The sequence below is a fragment of the Mobula birostris genome, chromosome 14 (assembly GCF_030028105.1).
Source record: "Mobula birostris isolate sMobBir1 chromosome 14, sMobBir1.hap1, whole genome shotgun sequence".
NCBI lineage: Eukaryota > Metazoa > Chordata > Chondrichthyes > Myliobatiformes > Myliobatidae > Mobula > Mobula birostris.
Window position 1 is genome coordinate 78,421,619 of NC_092383.1, and position 24,403 is coordinate 78,446,021.

The window sequence follows — 24,403 nt, forward strand, 5'->3', positions numbered from 1 at the left end:
GTGTTGAGGTTGCTGAAGTATGAACATGACAAAGTCCAAAAGAGTCCCCCATGTTCACTTAGATTGATTCATGCTTCTCCATCTTGTTTTCAAATCACTTTGAGACTCTGTACACATTCACTCAATGTATAATGAAGATTGTAACCTCCTCTACGTAAATTCTGGGTACTGCATTTTCCTCTATTTCATCCAATGCATCAAAAGTAAAGTGGGACGGAACATCAGCGGTTAGCGCCACGATTTGTAGCACCAGCTGTAAGATGTTCAATTCTTGTTGCTGTCTGTAAGGAGTTTGTATCTTCTCATGATCCTGTGGGTTTTCTCTGGGTACTCTGGCTTCTTTCCACATTCTAAGGGTTAATGAGTGGTCTGCATTCTACATTGACTGCAGAAGTATACTGACACACACAGCACAGTTCTCATTGATTTGATTTGTATGTATGCTGGTTTCACTGTATATTTCAATGTACATGTGATAAAGCTAATTTTTGTTATTTTTGTTTGAATAGTGCAATTTTTATATATTAATATGCACCATTGGAGACCGATCTTTTTGGCATTAGATTCCTGCTATTATTGACTTCCTCACTAATGTCATATGACATTTCCCCATTCCTCCTCAAAGATAACCGTATTGTTATCTTTATCTTTTCTCTGCTTTCCTCACTCAGTCTTTTTGAAACCTTGGAGCACATTCACCAATGCTTCTCTTAAGGTAGCTTCTCTCAGCGTAGCTTTAGAAACAAACTAAGAATCTTCTGAACTGTGTGGCTCACTCTTTGATAATTATCAGTTCACCTTCATACTGTTTTAAATAGCCTATTGTGTGATCTTTGATTCTCTGGGTACAACCTCTGAATCATAGAACTGTAAAGGCAGAAGAGAAGGTCAGTCTGCCCATTCACTTTGTACTGCTCCTGTCAGAGCATTAAATTAGTCCCTTGCTCCTCTTCTTTCTACACAGCCCTGCACATTATTTTCACTCATGCCCTTTATTTTCCTCTTGAAAGCCCCACTTGATTCTGTTTACACTATCCCAACGGACTGAGGTCTAAATCATTAACTCATTGTTCTGAGTGGAAGGCTTGGATTGAAACCTCATGTCAGAACAAAAACTGAACTTGGTCCTTCCATTGAGTACAAAGAGAATTCTGCACTGTCTAACTTCTTTTAGATTACACCAAGCTGCTAACTAGATATAGACAACTGCGTTCTTCCCAGTTGTCCAGGTCAATGTTTAAATTTCAATTAATATGACTCAAAATGAAGATTATTTAGTCATGATCACAATGCTGCTTGTGGAGTTTGTTGTTCACACATTATCCATTGCTCCTTTACAACTGTGACCATATCTCAAAAGTAGGAAAGTGTAGGGGATTTATCAGGCACACTGCTGGGGGTGGTGATAGATGCTAATGCATTAGGGACATTTAAGAGACTCTTAGATAGGCATATGGATTAAAGAAAAATAGAGGGTAATGGGCTGTGTAGAAGGGAAATGGTAGATTGATAGAACAGTTCAGCACAGTAGAGGCCATGATGTGTCGACCTATATAAAACTAAGTTACTTTATTGCTATTAAGTGCTCTGGTATCTTCTGAGTTGTGGAAAGTTCTGTAAAATGGCATTTCATTCTTCATCTACTTGTAGTTCAGCCGTGCATATTCAGAACATAGTTTTGGGGAAAGTGTTATCAATTATAGATGTAAATCTTGAAACTGTATGTAACAGAATTATTTTCCCTGGAAGGACACCTTAGTTCAAGATGGTTTATAACCACCATCATTCAGGGTAATTAGGCATGGACATGTAAAAACTGACCACTCAGAGAATGTTAAAAATGTATAGGAAAATCATGGTTCTACCCTTTGTAGGAAATCCATATATTCAGTGGCTAAGTTGCCCCCATATAAACACTGCTGTAACTTTTAACTGGTTCTTTTAACTCTTGCCTTAAATATGGAAATAATCTTACTTGTGGGTGGTGGGGTGGAGATGCGTTCCTACCAAAGGAAGTGTTAGGCACTCCTTCCGTTCACTAGTCTGCATGTCACCTTGGGCAAGGTGTAGTACCTGCCTAGCCCCCCAATCAGGGTCACATGAAGCCATAGGAACAGGTAAACAGTCGTATGAGAAGCTGGTGCATATCACAATTCATGGTTACATGACCACTGACACCTGGCAGACAATCCCTGAGTATTGATAGTAGCTTGGGTCACCTGTCTTGTAAAGACACTGCCCAGAAGGCGGCGATGACAAACCCTGGGACCATGATTGCCCATGTCATATGACACGGCACATAACGAGTGAACAAATCTTACTGTAGGCTTCATTGCTTTATCACCAAAGAATATAGGGACTGGAGGAGCCTGTTCATCTTTCAATATTGATTATTGCTTATCTGTACCCCAATTTTTACCAATCTTGATTCTATAACCTGTAATACCCTATCTAAAAAAAAATTATCAGTCTCTGTTTAGAATTTCTGTAACTACTCTGCAACTTTAATACTATTTTGATGGGAAAGAGTCACAGACCAATATGAATTTACATGAATATGTAAATACTACTTCACATACACCCTATCCTATACCCATATCACCTCTGAACAAACCTGCTCTAATATTAGATCTATGTTATGTATGTTCAAGACTCTCAGCAGAGGAAGTATCCTATCAACTTTGTATTACTTTAATTTTCTCTGTATGATCCCCCTTTATTCCCAGATTTGATAAAAGGGGATACAAACGGAGTCAATGCAACTTGTTCAAGTAATGTAACCCTTAAAACCCAGATATTAACAGCCATCAGGATTATATAAAATGTGTTCAGAAGATTGATTTTTGTAAAGCATTAATTGTGTAGTTATGAGCAGAAAACAGCTTTTAAAACAAAATTGTGTGCGAAAGCTCTTGTATCATTTAGCAATATTACTGAAGATTTTGATGTAGTCCAGCAGATGTCAGCCTTGAGCTATTTATCTAATCTAAAACTTCGGTATGAATTGCCTTGATATGCGTTTCTTGGACCTTTACTGTTTCTGTAGGAAAAAAAAGTCAGGTTTATGAAAGCTTTTAACTATGGCGATGCATCCAGAACTTTTACCTCGCTTTGGGGGGAAAAAAGGCTTTAAATGCTTGTGTGTAGGATTTATTTTAGAGAACTCTATTCTGTCAGAACAGGCAAATTTGAGGGCATCCAACATTGAGGCCGAAGAGTGAGGCTGATATCTTAATGTAAAGGTTTTTAATACTTGGGTTATGCTGAAGCAACTCTGAAAGGGGCGCTTTTGCCCAACCTGTCTAGTCTGACCATGAAATTCATTGCGAACTTAATCCATTTACCAGCACTTAGTCTGTAGCCTTCTATGCCTTGACAATTCAAGTGGTGCTTCTTGAACTTTGAGAGTCTGCTCCCACCATTCCCTCAGGCAACATGTTCCTGATCCCATCCACCCTCTGAGTAAAAAAAAATATATATTGCTCAGATCCCTTCTACACCTCTTGCTCCTCAACTCAAACTGATGCCTTCTGGTCTTGGACATTTAGAGCATTAGAGCAATACAGCATGGTAACAGGCCCTTTCTCCTGACCAAGGTGCTCACCTAAGCTGTTTGCATTCGTCCTTGTTTGGTCCATATCCCTCAACCTTTCATACCCATGTACCCGTCCAAATGTTATTTAAATGTTGTTATGTCACTTGTCTCAAGCATTTCCACAGTTCATTCCGTTTATCTACCACCCTTGTGTGAAGAAGTTGCCCCTTGGATTTCTTTTAAATCTTTCCCCTCTCCCACTTTGACTCTGTGCGCTCTAGTCTTTGATTTCCTTTCATTGGAGGGAAAAAATTCTGCCATAGAGAAAAAAACTTTAATTCATTCTGCCTGTCTTTGGATTCTTGTATCCCATTGCTAGGTCCCCCTTCAGTTCCCTGTGCTTCAAGATTACAAGGTCAGCCCACCCAGACTTTACTCATGACTGAAGTGTTCCATCCCAGGCAACATCCTGGTGAATCTCCTCTGCACTCTCTCCAGAGCAATCACATCTCCCTGTACTTTGGCATGCAGAATTGCACATAGTCTTCCAGCTGTGGCCCAAGTAACGTTTTCTGAAGTTGTACTGAGACCTCCCTGCTCTCACTTCCTAAACCCCTGATCGATGAAGTCAAGCATCCCGTGTGCTATGTAAGCAGCCTGTATAAAATGCCACTTTCAGAGACATTTGGCCTTGTACGTCAAGATCACTTTGTTCCTCAGTGCTCCATAGGGCCCTATCATTCATTCATGGTGTATGTCCTACCCTTATTTGATATTTGTATTGCCAGTCACATTTTAGAAGTGTGCAGCTAAGTTCAGTTATCAGGCTGCTTAAGCAAGGATTTGGGATGACTGAGTGAGTGTGGTTTGGAGAGCTTCCACAACATATCATTGAATTAATTAAAAATGCAAACTTTGAGACAGTAAATTTTTTTGTTTTTTTAATTTGTAGGAGGTATATGCATAAAATGCACTTCACTTTTGTCGGTGGAGCTGGGTTATGGTGAGACATCCTCAATGCACAGAGAGTAGAAGTTGAACTCTCCATGAACCAGCTTTAAATTTCTCATTATAGCTTCAACCTGTTTTCCATAAAATTGCATCTGCATGTTAAAAATCTGTTCCTAAAACAGAATTTATAGAAATAATAATTATTCTTAGCAATATTATTGCTGTTATTTATAAAATGCTCAAAATACACTTTCCTCAGGGGAATTGCATACAATAATGGGATACATGGGAATGATTACTGCTGCGTAATCTAATCAAGCCATTCCAATTTTGTCATGGACGGCCACTTGATCCCTTCCGTTGGATTATTGGCTTGGAGTTGCTCTGTCATATCTTTTGTTGTTTATTACGTGTTGTTTTAATTCTGATTTTTTTTTCCTTCTTGGCGGCAGTAGCTCATTAGAGTGGACGCCAGCTGTCAGTACATAGAATTGGCTCGGCCTTACTGTTGGCGCAAAATCAAAACAACAAACTCATTTAGACTGCAGTGCAAGAAAGTTTGGGCAATAGGAATATATACTAATGAAGCACAAATTATTTCTCTTGTCTGTAGTGAGGATGAAATAATTTACCAGGATTGTATTTATACGTAGCATCTTGCTAACATTTTAAAGTAGATTAGATGCTGTATTTGTTTATAAAACTGAAAAGGTGGTAATTGCAACTTATTTGAACTATTCAGAGCAAGTCATCAGTGTTCTGTTAAGTGGTCTCGGCCTGAAACGTTGACTGTTTATTTCCATCCATAGATGCTGCCTGACCACCTGAGCACCTCCAGCACATTGTGTGTGTGTGTGTGTGTGTGTGTGTGTGTGTGTGTGGCTCTAGATTCCTGGCATCTTCAGTACCTCATACCTCTTGTGTCTATAGTGTTCCACATATCCCAATTGAAACCAATCAGGATGAGATGCAGACTCTTCTAGATTTTAAAGTGGGGTACATTCAGCAAAGAAAATTCATTGTGTTGAGTAGTTTCCAGCTGCAGACTATAGCAAAGGTTTACTGTATGGAAGTTGATTTTTTTCCCCCTACTGAACAGGATTGCTTTAAAGGTTATTGCATTTAAAAAATGGAAGTACTTTTCCCTGAAGAGTACATTGTGTGATTTTTTAAAAAATGGATTATTACAGACTGGCTCAGTACTGCATTGCCCCTTCACTCCCCTCCCTAAGGGAAAAGTAGATAAATATTTCAAATCTGAGGAAGATACGGGCTTCTTTGGATTGGTTTTGAATTTCCCAAGGAAAAATGTTAAATGGAGATGTTTGAGCTGAATGGCCTCCTTTTATGTATATAAATTTTTCTGGATTAGCTTGCTGCAGTTACTGGAATAACTAATCCGTTAATTTCAACTTTACTTCCTACAATGTTAGAAGTTAAGATATTCAAAACACATAATTTTTTGAGGCAAAGGCTCAATAAAATTTGTATTTAACTCAGGATATCAACTCTAGTGATATTGAACTGTTAGATGAAGAATCTATGTCTACTATGTTGGGTAACTCCAGAGGCAGGTGCCTTGTCCTTTGAAGGATTATCTTCAGTTGTTTCTAGTAAAAGGCAGAAGATCTGTTACAGTTGTCATTTACCCTCAGTGGTTTCTTTATTAGGTACACCTGTACCCTTGCTTAGTATTGTAAATACCTAATCAGGCAATCGTGGCAGCAACTCAATGCTTGAAAGCATGTAGACATGGTCAAGAGGTTCAGTTGCTGTTAAGACCAAACATCAGAATGGGGAAGAAATGTGACCTAAGTGACTTTGACTGTGGAATGATTGTTGATGCCAGACAGGGTGGTTTGAGTATCTGAGAAACTGCTGATCCTTTGGAATTTTCATGCACAAAAGTCTCTGGTTTACAGGGAATGGTGCAGAAAACAAAAATAAAAAAATCTAGAGAGTGGCAGTTGTGTGGGTGAAAACACCTTGTTAATGAGAGAGCTCTGAGGAGAATGGCCAGACTGGTTCAAACTGCCAGGGAGGCAGGGAGGCAACAATAAATCGAATAACCACTTATTGCAACTGTGGTATGTAGAAGAGCATCTCTGAATGCACAACACATCAAACTTTGAAGTGGATGGGCTACAGTAGCAGAAGAGCACACTGGGTTCCACTCCTGTACCTGATAAAGTGGCCAGTGAGTATATATTGTGTAAGGTGGTTATGCATGAGTGAGTGGGGAAAGTGTGAGGTCATGCACTTTGATGTGAGATTCAAAAAATAGATCATTAACTCATTATTAAGAGGCTGAGGAGTGAAATATAGAGGGACCTAGCTGTTCTTGTACATGAATCTCAAAAAAAACGTTAGCTGGCAGACATGCAAGTAGTTAAGAGAGCAAATAGCATTGGCCTTTATTGCAGGAGCTGGATTCTAGAAATAGGTAAGTTCCTTTTCAGTTGCACCTCAAGTACCACATACTGTTTCGGGCTTCCTATCTCAGAATCAGGTTTTGAAATTTGTTGTTTTGCAGCAGCAGTACAATTACTTTTATACTATAAATTACAATAAGAATAATTAATAAATAGTGCAAAAAGTGAGTAAAATAATGTACATGGGTTCATGAACCGCTCAGAACTCTGGTGGTGGTGGGGAAGAAGCTGTTCCTAAAACGTTGAGTATGTGTCTTCAGGCTGCTGCTCCTCCTCCCTGATGGAAGTAATGAGGAGAGGATGTGTCTTGGATGGTGAGGGTCCTTAATGATGAATGCTGTCTTGAGGAATCGTCTTTTAAGAATATCCTTCATGGTGATGGTGCTGATACTAGAAGCAGTCCAAAAGAGATTCAAAAGGCTGATAGCTGGGATGAGAGGATTATCTATCAATATAAGCTAATCAGGTTGGTTTGTATTCCTTGGAGTTTAAAAGAATACTGGGTGATCTACTGAACCTATAAGATCCTAAAGGGGTATGACAGAATAGGCACTGAGATATTTTCAATAGTGAGAGTCTTGAATGAGGGGACATGATTATCTAAAACTGAGGTACATAAAAATTTCTTCGTCTGGAATCTCAGAACTGGTCTCTTTGGCCTGTTGCTAATTTAGGAATAGCTTCTGCAGAAAGGATGGGTTGGATTGAGCTGGATGTTTCCAAAGACCTGTGCAACAAACAGGAAAAAATACCACACCATTGCAACTGTACCTAGTGAAAGGGATTTCGTCCCCACGTGCTTATGAGGTGCTTAGTTAATCCAGCTGTGAAACTGTTTCAAGAAAGCATTACCGCTCTCATGATATTACTCGAACCAGCTATTCATCTCAGTGTTGATTTTTTTTTTCCCTCTGGTACTCATTGCCAGTCTCAAATCCTTTTACATGATGTGCTTTATTTTTGGAGTGGCTGGTGTAATCTGCTGTGTAGTAGCCACAGCAGGAGCTGGGGCTCAACATCAATAGGGCTGCCAGCACCTGTGCCTCAGCTTAATGTGGACTCTGCTCCCCACCCCTTACCACACCCCTCCTCCACCACTTGCTCAATAACCAAGAGCAAATTGGTCTAAAGAGAATTATTTGATCTTTATCCATCCAGCTACTAATAGCTTCCAGCTTTAGCTTGTGTTGCACAGGCATAGTCCATCAGCTTTAAAGTTACACCATGCAAAATACTGCACAATTGCTTTTCAATAATTCCATCTAGTGCTTGATTATTTTTGTTGAATGTAAGATTTATATAAAACAGCAATGGGTAAATGTATGGAAATTTTAATGTAATTCTTTTTGGTTCTGCAGGAAAGTAAAAGTACATCAAGTAGTTATCCTCATAGTGTTCTAATTTGCAGTTCAAAATCGGAAATGAGCATTTGGTGCAACTTGGGTTGTGTGTGAGTTTAACTTGTTAGTCTTGAAGTTCCACTTCGTTCAGTGAATGTTGGTGTCCCATTGGATGACTGTTGTTTGTTTTCCTCTTTCTACAGCTTTCTTGGTGACCCTAACCTATTTATTTCATTGCTGTCTCTGAAATAACATCAATCTTCTCAAATCGTTACTGGCAAAAGAGCCAGAGGGAGATTCTTTTTATTGATAGGTTGTTATAATCATGGTTGCATAGACTGAAAGGAAGGCATATTCAGTAATAACTTTCTAAAGGGAAGTGGATAAATTCTCAAAGGGGGAAAAAATTACAGGGTCATTGTGTGGATCAGAAGTTGGTTGGGATGTAGGAAGCCCAGACTAATTGGGAAAACTCTTTCCAGAAGCTGACACAAGTATGAGGGGTGAATGGCCTGCAGTTGAGCTGAAATATTCTATGATGCCAAAAAACGATTGTGATGTGTGTTGGACATCATGGTAGCAGATAAAAAGAAAAGTGACCAAGTTGCTTTCCAGAGGGGAAAACCTAATTGATGTCGGTGGTACTACTTTTTAAATAGTTTGTTTGAATGGTCCTACTGACTGCATTAGCACCAGAAGATGCCACTAGCTTTGATGCGCATTAAGTTTGAAGAAATGGAAGGCTACTAAGCATTTGGGGAATATGAAAAGAGAGCCTCTGCCAATTTAAAGCAAACATCTTCTCATCCTTGTGGAACGAGCTTCAAAAAAATTAGAAATATACCACAAAATATTTATAATGACTTGATAATCATTTGATTTAAAGTGGTGAGTCAAAAATTCCATCGAATCTACTGAGTCATGACTCCAATTTTTTCATTGCTTCTACATCTGATTCTAATTCAGAGCCTGAGATTTGAAGGCCCAGGTTTCCTCAGCTCCTGTGCTCAAGTGTGAGGAGTGAGCCAAATAGCCAGAGGATTCAAGCTTGTCAAGCTCGATCCATTCTTAGTGAATTACACCACACAAAGTCCTGCAGAATTTCTCTTCAGGGTTTCCATTAAATAGTTCTATCTTGTGTACTTTTCTCTAGTTATTTTGCTGAACTCCGAACTTGGGTAAACCCATATCAGAACACATCTGAGATATTTTAATTTTATAACTCTTGACTTTTCTGTTTGGTTCTGTTGCTAAAATTACAAAGAACTTTTGCATTGGTTCTCTTCCTAATTCTAATTTGTGAAGAGAGATTTAAAGAATCCTTGTTTTCCCCAGAAGCTCCTGGGGCTAAGTAAGAGCATTGTGCCAAATAGCCAAAGAATCTCTGGTTGTCAGGCCTTTCCTAATACATTCAACCATGCAAAGTCCTATGCAATTTTTCCTTGAGTTTTCATTAAATGATTCTGTCTTGTGCATTACTTATCGATACTAGTAAGGTGAAGTTGCACATTAATTTTCCTGTGACTAGTATCCTACTCTGATCTGCAAAGACATTTTATTTTATTAATTTTATGGACTGCTCTCTGCTCTTTGGAAGGAGAACTTTATGTAGCATGCTGCATGAGAAAAACATGTTTCAAATGTGAACTTGGGTAGGTCCATCAGAATCAGATTTATTATCACCGGCATGTGACGTGAAATTTGTTAACTTAGCAGCAGCAGTTCAATGCAATACATAATCTAGCAGAGAGAGAAAAAAAAAATAAAATAAGACATAATAAACAAACAAGCAAATCAATTATGTATATTGAATAGATTTTAAAAAACATGCCAAAACAGAAATACTGTATTTTTTTTAAAACTGAGGTAGTGTCCAAAGCTTCAATGTCCATTTAGAAATCGGAATGCAGAGGGAAAGAAGCTGTTCCTGAATTGCTGAGTGTGTGCCTTCAGGCTTCGTACCTCCTACCTGATGGTAACAGTGAGAAAAGGGCATGCCCTGGGTGCTGGAGGTCCTTCATAATGGACACTGCCTTTCTGAGACACCGCTCCCTAAAGGTATCCTGGGTACTTTGTAGACTAGTGCCCAAGATGGAGCGGACTAGATTTACAACCTTATGTGCAGTAGCCCCTCCATACCAAACAGTGATGCAGCCTGTCAGAATGCTCTCCACAGTACAACTATAGAAGTTTTTGAGTGTATTTGTTGACATGCTCTTCAAGCTCATCACAAAGTGTAGCCCTTGTCTTGCCTTCTTTATAACTACATTGATATGTTGGGACCAGGTTAGATACTCAGATCTTGACACCCAGGAACTTGAAGCTGCTCACTCTGTCCACGTCTGATTTCTCTGAGGATTGGTATGTGTTCCTTCGTCTTGCCCTTCCTGAAGCTCTTTCGTCTTACTGACGTTCAGTACCAGGTTGTTGCTGCAGCACCACTCCACTAGTTGGTATATCTCACACCTGTTCACCTTCTCGTCCCCACCTGAGACTCTACCAACAATGGTTGTATTGTTATCAAATTTATAGATGGTATTTGAGCTATACCTAGCCACACAGTCATGTGTATATAGAGAGTAGAGCAGTGGGCTAAGCACACGCCCCTGAGGTGCGCCAGTGTTGATTGTCAGGAAGATATATTATCACCGATTCGCACAGACTGTGATTTTCTGGTTAGGAAGTCGAGGATTCAATTGTATTTGCATAGTGGTTGTTAAAAGTTGGCAGATCATAGGTCCTAACTCCAGCAAGTTCAAGGTGGAAACCCTTAGACCAGTGGTCCCCAACCTCCGGGCCGCCAAGCATGCAGGGGTACAACGGTAGCCGGGATGCACTCAGCACATCTTTAAGAAAAAAACTAAAATAAACAAGCCAATTAATTAGGTGCCGCCCGGCATGTAAATGTCGGCTCAGATCAGAGGCGATTGCCGATTGCGTCGCCTCTGATCTGGGCCGACATTTACGTGCCGGGCGGCACCTAATTAACTAGCTTGTTTATTTTGGGCTTTTCTCTTAAAGATGTGCTGAGCGCGTCCCAGCTACCGCGGCACCCCTGCATGCTTCGCGGATCGCTATCAGTCCGTGGCCTGGAGGTTGGGGACCACTGTCTTAGACTAAGCTTTCTTTCGGCTGCCAGCTTGTAGCTGGGTATAACACTAACAATGATTGTCTTGTATTCATTCATTTTGGAGGATGTGACGGTCCAAGATCTGCGCTTATTGGACATGACCAGTTCCCCGATTCCATACCAATTCGGAGATCAGAGGATATTGTTCTGAGTCATAGGTGTTGGTTTAGAATATAAAACAGATTGAAATTCTGATTGTAAACATGATTGAAATTCATGATCTAATATGGTAGGATTGGTACATGTATTCTCTGGATTAGTTCAGTAGTATAACCAGCAGTTTCCAATACCTAGTTTGACAACATCCAGAATCGAAACAAGATAATTTCTCAAAGATGTTTGCATGAAGTGGGTGGATGGTGAACATTGCGTCTGATTTTCCTTCCTTTCAAAATCCAAAAGTGCTGTAACCATTTTTGACATCTATCCTGTTGGCCCAATTGAACTCAGAACAGCCAGCAAATGAAACTTGGAACCTTCAGAGTTTATTATCATTCAATGTCCACTGAACAAATCTGAATTTTAGGGACGCAAACACAAGGAATTCTGCAGATGCTGGAATTTCAAGCAACACACATCAAAGTTGCTGGTGAAGGCAGCAGGCCAGGCAGCATCTCTAGGAAGAGGTACAGTTGACGTTTCAGGCTGAGACCCTTTGTCAGGACTAACTGAAGAAAGAGCTAGTAAGAGATTTAAAAGTGGGAAGGGGAGGGGGAGATCCAAAATGATAGGAGAAGACAGGAGGGCGAGGGATGGAGCCAAGAGCCGGACAGGTGATTGGCAAGAGGGGTATGAGAGGATCATGGAAGAGGAGGCCCAGGAGACGGGACATCAACTGTCTCGACTTCACCACATCTTGTTCCAATTCCAACCTCACTCCTTCCGAACACTCTGCTCTCCACTCCTTCCGCACTACTCCTAACCTTACTATTAAACCCGCCGATAAGGGGGGTGCTGTTGTAGTCTGGCGCACTGACCTCTACCTTGCCGAGGCACAGCGACAACTCGCGGATACCTCCTCTTATTTACCCCTCGATCGTGACCCCACTAAGGAGCACCAGGCCATTGTCTCCCACACCATCACCGACTTTATCCACTCAGGGGATCTCCCATCCACTGCTACCAACCTTATAGTTCCCACACCTCGCACTTCCCGTTTCTACCTCCTACCCAAGATCCACAAACTTGTCTGTCCTGGCAGACCTATTGTCTCAGCTTGCTCCTACCCCACCGAACTCGTTTCTGCATACCTCGCACGGTTTTATCCCCCCTTGTTCAATCCCTTCCTACCTATGTTCGTGACACTTCTCACGCTCTTAAACTTTTCGATGATTTTAAGTTCCCTGGCCCCCACCGCTTTATTTTCACCATGGATGACCAGTCCCTATATACTTCCATCCCCCATCAGGAAGGTCTCAAAGCTCTACACTTCTTTTTGGATTCCAGACCTAATCAGTTCCCCTCTACCACCACTCTGCTCCGTCTAGCGGAATTAGTCCTTACTCTTAATAATTTTTCCTTTGGCTCCTCCCACTTCCTCCAAACTAAAGGTGTAGCTATGGGCACCCGTATGGGTCCGAGCTATGCCTGCCTTTTTCTTGGCTTTGTGGAACAATCTATGTTCCGTACCTATTCTGGTATCTGTCTCCCACTTTTCCTTCGCTACATCGACGACTGAATTGGTGCTGCTTCCTGCACGCATGCTGAGCTCGTTGACTTTATTGACTTTGCCTCCAACTTTCACCCTGCCCTCAAGTTTACCTGGTCCATTTCCGACACCTCCCTCCCCTTTCTAGATCTTTCTGTCTCTATCTCTGGAGACAGCTTATCTACTGATGTCTACTATAAGCCTACTGATTCTCACAGCTATCTGGACTATTCCTCTTCTCACCCTGTCTCTTGCAAAAATGCCATCCCCTTCTCGCAATTCCTCCGTCTCCGCCGCATCTGCTCTCAGGATGAGGCGTTTCATTCCAGGACCAGGGAGATGTCCTTTTTTAAAGAAAGGGGCTTCCCTCCCTCCACCATCAACTCTTCTCTCAAACACATCTCCCCCATTTCACGCACATCTGCTCTCACTCCATCCTCCCGCCACCTCACTAGGAATAGGGTTGCCCTGGTCCTCACCTACCACCCCACCAGCATCCGGGTCCAACATATTATTCTCCGTAACTGCCGCCACCTCCAACGGGATCCCACCACTAAGCACATCTTTCCCTCCCCACCTCTCTCTGCTTTCTGCAGGGATCGCTCCCTACGCGACTCCCTTGTCCATTTGTCCCCCCCATCCCTCCCCACTGATCTTCCTCCTGGCACTTATCCTTGTAGGCGGAACAAGTGCTACACATGCCCTTACACTTCCTCCCTTACCACCATTCAAGGCCCCAGACAGTCCTTCCAGGTGAGGCGACACTTCACCTGTGAGTCGGCTGGGGTGATATACTGCGTCCGGTGCTCCCGATGTGGCCTTCTATATATTGGCGAGACCTGACACAGACTGGAAGATCATTTTGCTGAACACCTACGCTCTGTCCGCCAGAGAAAGCAGGATATCCCAGTGGCCACACATTTTAATTCCACATCCCATTCCCATTCTGACATATCTATCCACGGCCTCCTCTACTGTAAAGATGAAACCACACTCAGGTTGGAGGAACACCACCTTATATTCCGTCTGGGTAGCCTCCAACCTGATGGCATGAACATTGACTTCTCTAACTTCTGCTAATACTCCACCTCTCCCTCGTACCCCATCCATTATTTATATACACACATTCTTTCTCTCACTCTCCTTTTTCTCCCTCTGTCCCTCTGACTATACCCCTTGCCCATCCTCTGTTTTCCCCCCCCCCCCTTTCCTTCTCCCTGGCCTCCTGTCCTGTGATCCTCTCATATCCCCTTTTGCCAATCACCTGTCCAGCTCTTGGCTCCATCCCTCCCCCTCCTGTCCTCTCCTATCATTTTGGATCTCCCCTTCCCCCTTCCACTTTTAAATCTCTTACTAGCTCTTTCTTCAGTTAGTCCTGACGAAGGGATCTCGGCCTGAAATGTCGACTGTACCTCTTCCCAGAGATGCTGCCCGGCCTGCTGCGTTCACCAGCAACTTTGATGTGTGTTGCCTGAATTTTAGGGAGATGAGAGGAAATTATTAAGTGTTATCCATTATTTTTGACCTGTCTGAACCACTTTTTGATTGAGGCTTTTAGCATGATTATCATCGCTCTAATGAAGCACTCGTGGGAAACACAGTTGGGGAAATATTTATTCCATTATTATCACTGCAAGGCAACACATAGAAAACGCTGGAGGAACTCAGCAGGCCAGGTAGCATCTATGGAAAAGAATAAACAGTCAATGTTTCGGGGCAAGACCCTTCATCAGGACTATTAGTGCAAGTAAGCTTTACTTCCATGCAGTGCTTTGCACGTTAGGAGAACGGGAGCAATAAGGGATCGCTATCAATTGAAAGTTCCCCTTAAATCTCAGTGGGAGTACCTTTACCAGATGGGCTGCAGGATCAAAGTGGTGGCTAATCATGTCCTTCTGAAGGACAGTAGGAAAATGCATGTTCAATACTACACTCAATAGTGGGGCCAGAATAATAATGAAGTAATTTAAAAGTCTTTTTCAATCTGAGGGTAGCTTTTTCAAATTTTTAATAAGTGTTTTGTTATATTCTTTCCTGTTGGCAGCAGTTCTGTGGACCACCCTCCATTTTCATCCAGTCTACCCCATAGGGATATGCTGTAGTTCAGCCCAACTGGGCTATGGTCCATGCAAATATCATCTTTATTTAACCCCAATCAGTGTGCAGTTCTTAATTCTTCCGAGAGTATTTTTCAAATTTCCTATTGCTATTCATTTAAGTTATTCCATATGGTAACACATTCCATATTCTCATGATAAAAACAATTTTTTTCTGAATTCCTTTTGGATTATTGATCACCCTGATTTAGATAACATCCAAAGACAACATTTTTGTATATTTATCCTATCATATCCTTCTGTTAGCTTTAAAAACCTCAACTCCCTCTTTTCTAGAGAAAACAGCCGCTGTGTATTCAGTCTTTTTGATGAGTATGTTCTCTCAGTTGTCATATTACCCATGTCAATCTTTTTGCAGCTTCTTAAGTAGCCTCATAATCTTTTTATAATATGTTGCCTGGACTGAGTGCCTGTGTCTAGCTCCTTTAGCCCTGATTGTCATCTTGTAATGTGATGAAACTGCTGATGGTTTGAAGTGACTGTGCAATAATAAAATCTGATTTGTACTTGATACTGCTAATTAATTGAAGATCAAAACTAGGCACTATAAAACAGCTTGTTGATCTAATACAGCTGATGAAGACCAGTCCTTTGCTTCTGCACCCCTCCTTGCCCCTCACCAACCTAAACTGGTATAATAGCAAAATAAAAAGGGAATAGTAAAGGGAGCGAGTAATTAGTGAGCTTACTACACACATTCAGGCAAAGAGCACAAGTCATTGACACAGTATCTCAGTCAGTGTTTTCTCACAGCTTTGTTCTTTTCCCCTAACCTATGTGTCTGTTTATCACTGACTTTTCAAGGATGTGAAAATAACACAGTATGTAGGAGGTCATGAGATATGCCCTTTGGGAGCCCCTCTTGGTGGTTTTAGACATCTGTGGTAATAAGGTATATAGTAGGGAAGCAGCAGCCTTGAGAGTCAGAGCATGGATTTGAGTGTCTAATCTTTGACAAATACAGCTGTTTCATTAAGTAGATATGAATGACTGTAACCTTGAAGGGTCTGTGTTTATCCCAGTGTGTGCCCGTCTCTCAATACAGTGTTAGCAGAGAAAGCTAATTGCAGAGTGAAATTGGTACTGCGTGCATGACTGATCAAGCACTGCACATCTTTGGTCATAAACGCTCAGATGGTGTCTTACTCCTCGCCCACTGTGCTGCCTTTAGGGAGAAAAGAGCTTACAAGGGAAAAGTTATTTTTTCTCTTAAAATGTATACACATAATATTGCAAAACTTTTAAATGTTTCCATTTGGAGCCCCTTTATCTTGTGATCTCAGTGGATGCTTTTGTTTCTGATTAAATCAGTAACTGTAAAATTGGCATTCTTATAGCATTAATAATTCAGCAATTGAAGTGCATTTTTTTATGAGTGGTCTAATATATTTTCATAAATATTCCTTACCCCCCTCACCAGGGTGCTGTATTTTGTTGAGCCTAATTAAGCAAATATGAGGGGTTTTTTTTGGCTTGCGTTCTCAAGAAAATGGCATAATGCAGTCAAAGGCACAAGCACTGGGAAGCGGGTGAGGAGTCAGACCAGAGGTCAGGCATTCAGGCAGGTTTTCCCACAACAACTTAAATGTCCGTCAGTGATCCTTGGTCTGTAAAACAGACTGAAGGGGGATTAGCAAGGATCAGCGTCAGTATTAGCCACCTGAGTGTAAGACTTAATGCTCCAAGGGAATTTACTGAGGCAGTAAATCTACTTTATCTAAAGGGGGTCTAAGAAACCTTGAGTGCATTCCTTCAGAAAATGAATCTGGAAACCTCTCAGTGTGAAAAACGGATTAGTAAATAATCCTGTCGCTTGTGACATTTTCCAAAACAAGATGCATTAGTCAAAAATCAAAAAAATATTGCAAATGCTGGAAACGTGAAGTTAAAAAAAAATAAAAACAGAATATGGTGGAAACACACTGCAGGCCAGGCTGCAGCTATATGAAGAGAAACAAAGTTAGCTTATCAGGTCAAAGGCCCTTCATCAGACTGCTGGAAGAGAAATGCCAGTGCATTCAACAAATGCATAATAAAAAAGCAGATTCTGGAAATCTTAAATAAAACAAAAATGGCAGGAAATAATCACTGGGTCAGGCCACATCTGTGAAAAGAGAAAGGGAGTTAATATTTTAGTTGGATGATCCATCTTGCATTATTCAAAGCTGTCAGTTTAGATTATTCAACTGATATCATGACCCAACCTACATAACCAAAAGCAAAGGAGGTAGATGTGATTGAGGCATAAAAGAGGCTTTTAGATAAGCACATGGAAAATGTGAAGTTTGCTTTCTTTAATCTTTGAAACTGGTTTGACATATAATTTGATAGTTAACTATTTATTTGGCATCACACCTCGTTTAATCTTCAGATTTTCAAAGTTTGGTGCCATTAAAGCAACTCTAAAGCGGAGCAGTATCTGGCTTTGCAGTCTGAAAAATGGTACCTATTATGAATGTAAAACATTGTTAACCTCAGCTCTAAGTCGGAAGAGCATGGCTATTGGCCATCAACCAAAGAAACTTAAGGAGGATGTAATCCTTCTCTGCAGTATTAGAATTGAAGGTAATGTCAGATAGAAGCATAAACAAGTACATTACAGAAGAAGGTGTTTCAGTTCATAAATATTCCTTCCTTTGTAGTACATTAGAAGTATTTTATTGGATGCAAAGTGTTTTGATTTGACCAAAGTGATTTAAAAAATGTAACAGATGAATAAATATTTTTCCCGACTGTGTGCCAACTCTTTTGAAGAAAAAAATACCTAGTTAGATAGTTCACTTGTCTACCTTGCCCACATTTCCACATAACACCCACATAATTTTCACTTTTTAATATTTATCCAACTTCATTTTGTCAAGAGAATGCTGCACTCAGAGGTCAGGAATTTTGGATGATTTTGGAGTACTAAGTTTTGAAGAATAGAGGACTGTCCTAATGTCCTGACCAATGTTTAACTCTCAGTCAATGGAGCTAAAACAAGTTTTGTGACAATTTATCTCATTGCAATTTAGTAGAATTTTGTTCTGTCAAAATTTGCTGTTATGATTGCTACACTACAGCAGTGATTGAACTTCAAAGTAGTTAATTGGCTTTCAAGGGCTTGGAAGTCTCACAGGAAGCATAGTGTTAGATAAATGCAAATTCACTTTCAAACTCTATTTCTCCCTTGTAATTCCTCCTCTAATGCTGCACAGTGCCACCTTCTCAAAGATGCTGCCAGTTGAGAGACTATAATGGCAAAGTAGTCCATAGGTGAGGATCCAAACAATGAACCTTGGGACTTGGTGACAGATTAAAATGTTATGAAAACTTAGAAATTTATTCAGGCAGCCAGTATAGAGATTCAGGTGGCAGATGCTGTAATCTGGAGTAAAAACAACAAACTACTGGGGGAACTCGTGGGACAAGCAACATCTGGAGGCAGAGGGACAATCAATGTTTCAGATCAAGACCCTGCATCAGTTCTGAGAGTGTAGAGGAGAGATGTCCAGTATAGGAGGTGAGAGCGCAGGGTGAGACAGGCGCTGGTAGGTGATAGTTAAGAATCAGATGAGGAGTGGGATGATGGGCAGGTGGAGCCAAGTGGGGTAGAGTGGGAGACGCTGGCTGCTGGTGAAAAGTAGTGACAGGTAAGGAGAGGGGGCAGGTGGAACAAGGTGGGGTGGGGGGAGGAAGGAGGTAGAGATGGGCTGGAAGATTGTATTCTGCCACAGGGACTATTGAGGGCAAACCGTGAAATTGGCATAGTTTTCCAATGAAATGCATGGTTGATGGAGGGAGGATTACAGCATTAAACATTCCAGCAGCAGAAATTGGAAAGCTGTAAGTAAATTGCTGCATTCTATAGGACTGGCACACAGTACAATGCTATGCTGTAATTTTAACAAAACTCTGCGTAGGTGTCATACAAATTTTGCACAGTTTATGCTTTAATTTTAATGCACTTTGCCTAAACACATTGTGCCGATATGTTTAATGTTGCAAAGTTTGCATAGCTTAGTTTTGCAGTAGTAAGGAAATTGATGACCCATATAAACCTTTTGATATATTCATGAGTTCAGTTTAGATGGAAGGTGGAACCACTGCCCATACCGAGTAAAAGTCTGATTTTTACTTTTATCCATTTTGTCATTATCTAAAATGATGTCGTATAAAATAAGACATTCAGTACATTCATATTACTGCTGTTTTCTGTATGCTTTGCAAGATCAAATAAATTTTTTAGGGATTACTGTACTGGTACTGTATCTCTACTTAATGTAGTCCTTGGTAGCAACCCAGAACCTCGATGGATATATGGAACGATGTGAGGAACAGGAGAGTGATGAAAAGTGGCAAAATACAGATCTGGAAAAGTGAACCTGCTGGGAAAAATTAGAAAACCAGAGAGGGTGAAGGAATATGGTGACATGGTGGTGTAGCTGTTAGCACAATCTCTTTACCACACCAGCAATCACCAGTAGGAGTTCAGTTCCAGGTGCTATCTGTAAGGGGTTTGTATGTTCTCCCCATGACTACGTGGGTTTCCTTCAGGTGTTCCGGTTTTCTCTCACATCCCAAAGGTGAATGGTTCAGTTTAGTGAGTTTTGGGCACGCTATGTTGGTGTTGGAAGTGTGGCGACATTTGTGGGCTGCCCCAGCGTCATCCTCGTACTGTGGTTGTTGATGCAGAATGATGAATTTCACTGTATGTTTTAATGTTTCGATGTGCATGTGACAAAGCTAATCATATTGGCTCAAAATTGTAGATGTTAATTTTTCACTGTAGCAAAGTTGCAGTTGTACCACAGAAGTGTAATAATTGTCCAAAATATCCACAATGAAGTTAGGACTTTAAGTTTTGTGTGAAAATTGGTGAAAGTAATCTTTTAATATTCAGATCTTCTGAAGTTCTCCCTCTTCATAATATCTCCTGTCTTTGAAAGTTATTACCGCTTACCAATTTTTCTATTCTTTATTTTTCCATAGTATTTACTAGAAATGAAAAGTTTAATTTTGCCACCGGAACACATTCTGAAGCGGGGAGACAGTGAAGCAATAGCATATGCTTTCTTTCACCTTCAGCACTGGAAGAGAGTGGAGGGAGCCCTTAACCTATTGCACTGCACATGGGAAGGCAGTAAGTATCCTTTTGCGGTTTGTGCCAAAACTAATTCAGTGTGATTTTCAAGTGATCTTGTTTAATTGGATCGTCTGAGCACGACGAGTCTCATGCTGTTTTTGTAATGAAGATTAACTGAATGCAAAGGGTTTCTCTGCTTTCTAAACCTGCCTGGTGTGATTATTTTCCAGCATGTGATTCTTTATTTGGAGATTTGTAGGTTAGGAGATAATCTTGATCGAGACTTAAGACCTTCTTTTGGTTGGAAAAAGTAAGCTAGTAGTTTACTTTTGGTTCCCACCTTCCTGGCTATTGACATTTGAACCGCAATAAACACCCAGTGGCGACTCTATTAGGTACAGGAGTGGAGTCCGGTCTGGTCTTCTGCTGCTGCAGCCCAACTACTCTAAGGATCAATGTGTTGTGTGTTCAAAGATGCTCTTCCGTTGTGACACATGATTATTTGAGTTACTGTCGCCCTCATGTCAGCTTGAACCAGTCTGGCCATTCTCCTGACTTTTCTCATTTAAAAGGCATTTTCACCCACAGAACCGCCACTCACTAAAAGTTTATTGCTCCTTGCATCATTCTGTGTAAATTCTAGAGACTGTTGCATGTGTGAGAGGATCCCAGGAGATCAGCAGTTTCTGAGGTGCTCAAACCACCCCATCTGGCACCAACCATCATTCCACAGTCAAAATCACTTGGATTGCATTTCTTCCCCATTTTGAAGTTTAGTCTGAATAACAACTGAACCTCTTGACCGTGTCTGCATGCTTTTATGCACTGAGTTGTTGGCACATGATTAACTATTTGTATTTATGAGCTGGTGTACAGGTGTACCAAATAAAGTGGGCACTAAATACATAGAGATGCAATTTGCTTGTTGATTTTGATGAGCTTGGAACTGATGGTGTGGATGGTGCTATTGCAACTGCTGTACGGTTACTAACTTACTCTTGTTATACTTTCACCCCTTCTAAATATTGGACATTTCCACTCTCCAGTGCTCTCATCTTAGCTGACCCACCCTTTATTATTCATAGACGGTAGTTTTAATCTCTGTCATTGGTCACCATGCACATCATTTGTAATAGTCATAGAATGTAAGATTCAAATACTGGAAACCTTGCTAACATCTCACTTGTCATTTCACAGGTTTCAAATCTAATTGTATTTAAAAAGGAAAGTGAGGTGGTAAGTCTCACTTACCCGCAAGTGAGCCACAGAAGTTTGATAGCAGTAGTACGTCTAGAAACTGTAACCACTTCAACAGTTGATATCATGAAATGATAAATCGACAAAGTTGAGGCTTTCAATTTAGGATATTCTTAAATTTGTTTTTTGGGAAATAGGTGACTGGATAAAGCTAGTTTTTATTATTCACCTTCTTGGAAGAATTTAAGAGTAATTACTCAGAACAGGATTACACTTAGACCTGAGAGATTTGAATATTATTTTTTCCTGGTAACTTCTGAAATTTAAAACACAAGAGATTCTGCAGATGCTGCAAATCCAAAGCAACACACACAAAATGCTGGAGGAACTCAGCAGGTCGGGCAGCATCTATGGAAATGAATGAACAGTTGACATTTCAGGGACTGGAAAAGAAGGGGGAGGATGTCAGAATAAGAAGGTGGAGGAAGGGAAAGGAATACAAACTAGAAGGTAATGAGTGAAACCATGTGGATGGGGGAGGGGGGAACAAAGTAAGTACTGGGAGGTAATAGATGGAAAAAGGAGCTGGAGAAAAAGTCTGATAGAAGAGGAGAAAGGGAAGTTGGAGGGGAAGGGGAGGCAATAAGCAGGTTTACCTTAAGTTGGGTAAATCGAAGTTCATGCCATTGGGTTGGATGCGACCTAGACAGAATATGAGCTGTTGCTCCTCCAATTTGAGAGTAGCCTCATCATGGCAGAAGTGGAGGCTGTGGATTGACATGTCAGAATGTGAATGGGGATTGCAATTGAAATGGTTGGCCACCGAGAAATTGTCTTTTGCTGATGGAGACAAAGCGGTCCCCAATCTACATTGGATATCAGCAATGTAGAGGAGGTCGCATCGAGAGCACTGGATACAGTAGATGACCCTAACAGATTAGCAGATGAAGTGTTGCCTCACCTGGAAGGACCGTTTGGGACACTGAATGGAGGTGAGGGAGGAGGTGAATGGACAGGTGTAGCACTTTTGCTATGTGCCAGGAGGGACTTGTGAATCAGTGATCACTTTCTAGTGCTTGGTTTATTGAATATTGTTGCACATTTTGTTTTGATGTGGTGTTTTGGCTTCTATCACACTGCTGAAAGAGGAGAACTGATGTAAGATGTGTGCATGAAGAGAAGCTTTTTATCCCATCCTGCCTTGTGACCCCCTTGGATACCTGAGTAAATGCTCCCCATTGATAAGGCAGGGATTGTATACATCCCTGTCTGACACCTCTGAACAGACTGCCACTGGGACTGATTGCCTGTGACCAGGAACAAAAGAGATGAAATGAAGTGGCTATGTTATTGAATTAATGCCAGGGCAATTATCCAGAGTACCATTGAGTGAATTTGTAGTCATTTAATAGCAATGAAATACAGAGCTGGTGTTTGCACAATTAACTGATTCCGGCTTTAAAAAAATTATGCACTAGTATCCTTTAGGAAAGAAACCTATCACCCTAGCCTTACTTGGTCTAAATGTTGCTCTTTTCATCTTTTGAACTGGAATATCTTTAAGATAGCCTCCCTTTTATAATTGTAAACCTTATCGATGATGGATACCTTAAACAAGTAATGATTTATTAAAAAAAATGTAACATGAAATTAAGGTTCCCTGGATAAAACTCTGTCAATACTAATCAGAGAAAAGCTTTTTAAATATATAAACTTTTATCTTCTGATTACTTGTATCATAGAAGAAAATTATTTGCATACGTTGTGTATTGTGTCACAAATATCAAAGTGCATCACATGAATTAATTATGTCAAAGTCCATTAACCATTATCCTGTAGACGATCTTGGCAGTCATTTTTGGAAATAGCAGAATCCCCAAACAGGGATGAATTAATTCAGCTGGTGGTATTGGCCAGGACAATAAATGAAATGATTTTGGTCAGCTCGCTGAGGGAACTTTTAGGCCCTTTTTGATTGAATAATTCCATGGGATCCATTACACTGATATGCGTATGTGCAAAGAACCAGAATTTAAGAAGAATGTAATTGCATTTATATTCAGTCTTTCATAACCCCAGGATGTCTCACAAGCAATGTGGCACTTTTGAAGAGAAGTTATTGTGGGAAACAGTGGTAAATCTCAGTACATCTTGGTTCCACATACAGAAAGAAGCAGATAAGCTACTTTAGTGATGGTGACTGAAGGATAATTATTGGCCTGGGGACTAAGAAAACCACCTCCACTGAAAATAAAATTGGATCTTGTTACACTTGTTTTGTCAACCTTAAGTTTATTAAGTCATCAGAAAGGCAATGGATCTGGGAAAAGAAATATCAACTGAAAGAATATTCATGTTAAACATTTTAAAAATTCTAAAATCTCCCCTGGAGGAGGGGAAGAGCTGTGATAATACACCTAAACTGTTTTTATATCGTCTCTCCAAATATTCACCTTAGCCCCTTTCTTGTAAACAAATAATCATAAATCACTATTGCTCAGGCAGTCCCATCAGTACCGATCCACTCTTCGCCACATAAACACACTTCTATTTCCTTCCTGTACACAAAGCCCAAGGGCACTGTAAACATGGGCCTCAAAACCTTGATTGAAGGTAACTTTAGCTGGTTGGGGATGGGTGGGTGGATGATTGCCTTGGAGGATGGGGAGACTTTATTTTTAGAATGTAAATTTCATTGCCTTTTCTTCTTAATCCTAATTACTGATAATCAACTGCTGTTTAAAAAAAATCTAGAAGTATTTCTTTAGAATAGATTAGTTTTATTGGGAGGATTTCAGTACGTGCTAAAAGGTACAATGTATGTGGACTGCATTTGTTAGAGTCTTGTTATGTACACATGAATTAGTTGGAATTTGTACATATTCAGTGGTAGAATGTTGCATTTGTACAATCTGACCAGTCTATTAAGGAAATTTTAAATCTGTGTGTTTCCTCAAGAAAAACTGCTAGGTAATAAAGTTCCTATAA

The 24,403-nt window shown here is 40.6% G+C and overlaps 1 protein-coding gene across 5 annotated transcripts in view; it reads left to right on the plus strand.

The window, feature by feature from the left end:
* The window catches only part of LOC140210002 (suppressor of tumorigenicity 7 protein homolog), a 146,914-nt gene that overhangs the window by 93,182 nt on the left and 29,329 nt on the right, over window positions 1-24,403 (plus strand). For all 5 annotated transcript variants that reach the window (XM_072278723.1, XM_072278722.1, XM_072278726.1 and 2 more), the window contains one exon: window positions 20,125-20,275. In XM_072278723.1, the coding sequence (XP_072134824.1) occupies window positions 20,125-20,275 (151 nt within the window). The remainder of the gene's footprint in view (window positions 1-20,124; window positions 20,276-24,403) is intronic.